This window comes from Branchiostoma floridae, unplaced genomic scaffold (genome assembly GCF_000003815.2).
Source record: "Branchiostoma floridae strain S238N-H82 unplaced genomic scaffold, Bfl_VNyyK Sc7u5tJ_1540, whole genome shotgun sequence".
NCBI classification, from domain to species: Eukaryota; Metazoa; Chordata; class Leptocardii; order Amphioxiformes; family Branchiostomatidae; genus Branchiostoma; species Branchiostoma floridae.
The window spans coordinates 40,522-45,697 of record NW_023365746.1 but is presented as its reverse complement, the minus strand read 5'-3'; the positions used below and the strand labels follow the sequence as shown (position 1 = coordinate 45,697).

General features: G+C 39.7%; 1 protein-coding gene across 1 annotated transcript in view; it reads right to left on the bottom strand.

Moving 5' to 3' along the window:
• Nucleotides 1-9: 9 nt before the first annotated feature.
• Nucleotides 10-5,176, bottom strand: part of LOC118408017 (dedicator of cytokinesis protein 7-like) — a 6,152-nt gene continuing 985 nt past the window's right edge. The window contains exons 2-9 of the mRNA XM_035808630.1: nucleotides 4,833-4,945; nucleotides 4,543-4,606; nucleotides 2,855-2,971; nucleotides 1,963-2,106; nucleotides 1,306-1,443; nucleotides 789-923; nucleotides 138-322; nucleotides 10-13 (exon numbers count right to left, since the gene is read on the bottom strand). Coding sequence (XP_035664523.1) covers nucleotides 10-13; nucleotides 138-322; nucleotides 789-923; nucleotides 1,306-1,443; nucleotides 1,963-2,106; nucleotides 2,855-2,971; nucleotides 4,543-4,606; nucleotides 4,833-4,945 — 900 coding nt within the window. The remainder of the gene's footprint in view (nucleotides 14-137; nucleotides 323-788; nucleotides 924-1,305; nucleotides 1,444-1,962; nucleotides 2,107-2,854; nucleotides 2,972-4,542; nucleotides 4,607-4,832; nucleotides 4,946-5,176) is intronic.

The following is a 5,176-nucleotide window of genomic DNA, read 5'->3' as shown; positions in this document are numbered from 1 at the left end:
GGCTGTTCCTCATCTTAAATGATGAAAACAACAGGCTCCCGTTGAACGTGATAAAAAATAATAAATAGATAGATAAATTTCAACTTTTTTTTTTTTGCCACACCATTAGAAAGTAAAACAAAAGACAGAAGAATGACTGACTCAGGTTGTAGTTCTTGTCGAAGTATGAGATGCGGTCCTTCATCTCGTACAAGTCGAAGTACGGCTCCACGTAGGTGAGCTGGATGTACGCCTTGTTGGGGTGCAGTCTGGAGGAGTCCACAGGGCTGGAGTCTTTGATCACCTCCACCAGATCCTGGCCAAATCTGTCTGCATAGAAACTCTGTAGGGACAAGAACAATGAAATAACAGATGTTAAGATCTTACATTTACCGTAGGTAGGAAAATCAGAAACTCCTCACACATCTAAAAATCATTAATAACATTTTGGATGCAGCAAGCAGAAATTCCAAAACATCTTTTGTACACCATCATGTGAAACTATAATTCTTTGAAATGCATACAACCAAAATCCCAAGGGTTCTTTTTTATTTACATCAAAAAATCTCATAACACGTAGTGATGTTACAGTGTATATGGGAAAAAATGATTTTACATACATTTGTACATGTATTTACATGATACAAAGACTGCAATGGTCAAACAAATGTAATACATCAGTTCCATTACACATGTATATCATTACTTGGATTGTGTATTTTGTAAGTACGCACATAAATGTCTGTCACATACACTTAATACCATGTATGTATCAATAGAGTATGTATCTATTCCTTGTGCAGCCTTACCTCCAGCCTGTGTGCGATCTCAGGGAGTTTAGTGATGGCGGGCTCCTTGTACACAAACTCCTCCCCGTCCAAGTCTCCAAACTTGCTGCCATAGAAGCCCACTCGGAAGAACGTGCCGAACATTCTCTTCCCAGCCTGAAAAGTGGCAAGGTGGTTATGTGGTTACAGTTGTTGACTTAGAATTCACAAGTTCTGTGTTTGAATTCCTAGCAAGCTCTAGGTTGTGTTCTTGGAAAAGGCACTTTCCACTATTTCTTAAATTCAATTAGGTTCACACAGAATTATGTTATCATTACAGCAGGGGGCTAGTCCACTGGTAGTAGTACTGAAGTGTGTTTAACTACCATACCCTTTCCCAAATGCAGTGTGTACCATTTTTAAAGTCTTTGGTATGACTGTCTGTGGATCAAGCTCATAACATACCAAATGCAAGGCAAACAGTCTGCCCACTTGACCATTGCATCAGCCAATAAATAAAAAACACTGCTGCAATATGATGACTTCTGTACAGCCCTACCTGGTCCTGTTTGATAATCTGCTGGAAGGCCTCCTGTAGTTTACCGTGGATGGTGGCCAGTTTCTTGTGGCTCCTCTCAGCTTCGTGGATGGGGATCAGGATCTTATAGGTCTCATTCTGGGCCTCGTACATTTGAGCCTTCAAAAAATACAATGTACAAATGTAAAAAAATAAATAAAAATTTCAGTCCAGCATTGCCTACTATCTCATGCCAATTCCTTGTTTTATACTCAGTAAAATATCCATCAAAGACAATACCTGTTAGATTACAAAATTTCTCCAAACAACTCAAAGTACACAATGTTTCCCATTATATGTTGCAATGTGCAAAAAAAAATGTAGTACAAGCAAAAAAATCTAATGTATATAGTATAGCATAAAAATTTTCAAGCCAAAATTGCACCTTCCAAACATACATGTACATGTACATGTACAGAACAGGGGCAGTTTGCCATAACTTTGCTTCAAACAGTAATGTAACAGTTATACTTTGACCTGTAAAACTTAAGACATACCAATCAACAAAATATTTTTGTTCCACCTCTTTGTTGACCTCTTGTTTGCCTTGAATCATTTTTCATTCATCAGTGTTCTAGGTCTGAAAAGACTTAACAAAAGACATAAAATTGTCTAGATACTAAATGATAATATTCTCACCATAGAGAAGGCGTAGGCAGCCTGTTCCAGCAGCCCCACCAGCCCCAGCTCTGTGAAGTACTTCCCTGTACAGATCCCCTCCTCATCAGGGGACACCACATCATCTGATACTGCACTCTCCTCAAGGACATTGGACGAGATATTCTGCAACATGCAGGCAAAACAGGTGTCTACAATATCATGGAAGCTCATCTGTGCTGGTAGTAATCATCAACAGACTAACATCTGTGAATAGTTTCATCATGTAAGTCACTGAATAAACAGACTCTTTACAAACAATTACAAAGAACCATGGGTAACCGGTGACCTTTGAACTTTGGGAGCTACCAAGTGAGGCACATGGGGGTGTCAAGCTCAGATACACCTGAAGTCATTCTCTGCCTGACAACAGAGGGGATGCAGGAGACAATCAACTGTACTTCCATCAACATTTCAGTAACCATATGTCACCTTCCTCTGGGTAACTCTGACTGGTTCACACTGCACTGCAGCTATAGGTGTTGCTGCTTACAGATGTGGTTCCAAACAGTAATCATTTACATGATATACAGAGATTGTTTTATGTGGTGTTAGCAATGCATTCCTAAACATTAAGGAGTGTAATGTGTTCCACATAACAGTTGTCAATTAACATTAATAACGGTGCAACAATTTTCATGTACTTCTTGACAGTGTGGTCTCTCCAAAATAGCTAAAGCTCAGGTTGGAACCCTTTAAAAGTTTCTACTTTGTGCAGTTCAGCATTGGAGTTCCTAAACTGAGGGTGTCTGAAGTTTTCAGTCCAATACTGGATGAATAGCTATGTTCTACTGCAGTGGTTCAAACAATATCAGATATCAAGCCAGGCAGGAAAGTTTGCTGCAGTTTTAGCAGATTCAGTAAGAGGGCGTACCTGGAAGGAGACACAGCCAATGGGCAGGTAGGGTTTGTCCTCCAGCATGTTGAGATATTCAGCCACTAATGCTGCAGAGTGTACCAAACACTGGGCTGCCTCTGCATGGTTTCCTCTCTGTGGAAAACACAGGAATAAGTAGCAGAAAACACACATGTACATGTACATATCACTGGTTTGGTTAACCATTTACCAACAAGCCAAAAACCTACGAGTAAGAGAGAACCGTAATATTTACCTCCATGAACATTTCATGGAGGTTATATTTTACCCTGCGTTTACCTCCATGAACATTTCATGGAGGTTATATTTTACCCTGCGTTTGTGTGTGTGTGTGTGTGTGTCTGTCTGTCTGTCTGTCAACAAGATAACTCAAGAACGGCTGAATGGATTGGTTTCATACTTGGTGTGTTGGTAGGGTGTGATGAAAGCTAGAAGTGATTAGATTTTGGGCCCCCTAGCGGCTATACTTGGTACTGCAGCGCAACTTCCGGTTTTGCTATCTCGTGTTCTGAACAAGCTATGGTCCCATTTTTTGGGTGTTAGATAGCTCTTGTGCTCAGGAATAAGTGACATAAGTTTGGGCCCCCTAGCGTCTAGTTTGGGGATAGCAGGGGCATTTTTATCAAAAACTTCTGAAGCAAATAACTCAAGAAGGGAACAACGGATTTTCACGATTTTTGGTGTGTGGGTACCTTAGACAATGTTGTACAAGATAAAATAGTAATCATGCAAAATTAGAGTACATTTGCATAATTAATGAGAATATTTTATCATAGCAGTTTTTTCAATGATTTCCATCATTTTAGGCATGCAGGTAGCTTAGGCAAATATGTTCATAATGACATACATGTTATGCAGATGAGGGCTTTATTTGCATAATTAATGGGGACATTTTTCCCAGCATGTGATGTGGCAAGAGATAATAAATTCACATAAATTATGCTAACAAGGGTCTTCTGTGTATATCTATCCCAATGTCATGAGGCAAAATTACTTGAGAAAGGTATCACTAATGCAACATAAACAGTCAGGGAGCTCCGGAAATAGATTTCTGCTCTGCGGTACAAGGTCACTGTAGAGTCATGGCATTCCAGAGGTCACTGAGGTCAAATCCCTCTGAAGCGCCCAGGTGGAATGCCTCACTGCCAACTCCAGAAAATAACTTCCGGTCCCTGTGACACAGGAAGTTCACTGGCCATCTGCTCAGTGCTCCAGATGTCACAGAGGTGACGTTTCAGCCAAAACAATACACACAGTGTTACTGTACGGGCAGGAAAGTTCTCTGGCTATAACAACGAGTTTTATGCCTGTTCTTGTTGGAATTTGTTGCTCTACATGGAGTCTTGGAATATCAAGGGAGTTTATTTGGACTGAAGAGAAGACCAACCGGTAAGTACAAAGTGTACTATGTACATGTCAACTCTCTAAGTCGAGCCTGAACTGTGGAAGCTGGATAGCATAAATTATGTTAATGTTAATTAATTGCATAAAATTTACAAAAGCTCTAAATTTTCATGGAGGTATGAGGTCGCCGAACTCTAGTTATGTACATAAAATGCTGATGGCTACCAAGAAGCATGGATACATCCACAAAAACTGAAAACAGTTACTCGATAAATATGAAAATATCCAACAGTCTAAGTTTTTGTTGCATATACTGACTGAGAACAATCCAACATGACTACCTCTGTATGCTTGCCAGCCATGTTTTGTAGCCACGTTAGTCTGAGATCAGGCGAATTCTGGTACCTACACGAAGAACAATAAATACAACGGTCAGGAAAGCTCTACAGTACATGTGTACATGTACATGTATAGTAAAAAAAATCTCCATGACATGGTCAACCTTTGAGCAAAAGAAAAGGCCATGACAGACATATGCAATGATTTCTTCTAAAGAAAGTCAATAAGTAGAATAATTATTGCAGAAAACAAAGAACAGTACACAAGCACTGAGTACAAGCACTAAGCCTACCCCTTGGCTATCCTGTACATCAGGTCCAGTAACATCTCAGGGTCCTCCTGAAACTCCTTCATCTTCACTGTGTCTGACAGGATCATGTGCAGGTTAAACACCAGGTCTCGCACCTGTGATGAGAACATAAGGAAACAAACATCAACACATTCCAGTGAACATGTCTTTTGTCAATGGTAAACATTTAAGTGATCCAAACATGAATCCCGGGGATCACAATTACTATTTTGTCTCACATTCATCTTGAAGAGTAGAAGTCTTTACACCCCCAAATATTCATAATTTTCCAAAATCTCATTTTGATATAGAACAAAAACATCTATCTTATTGGCCATAACAAACAG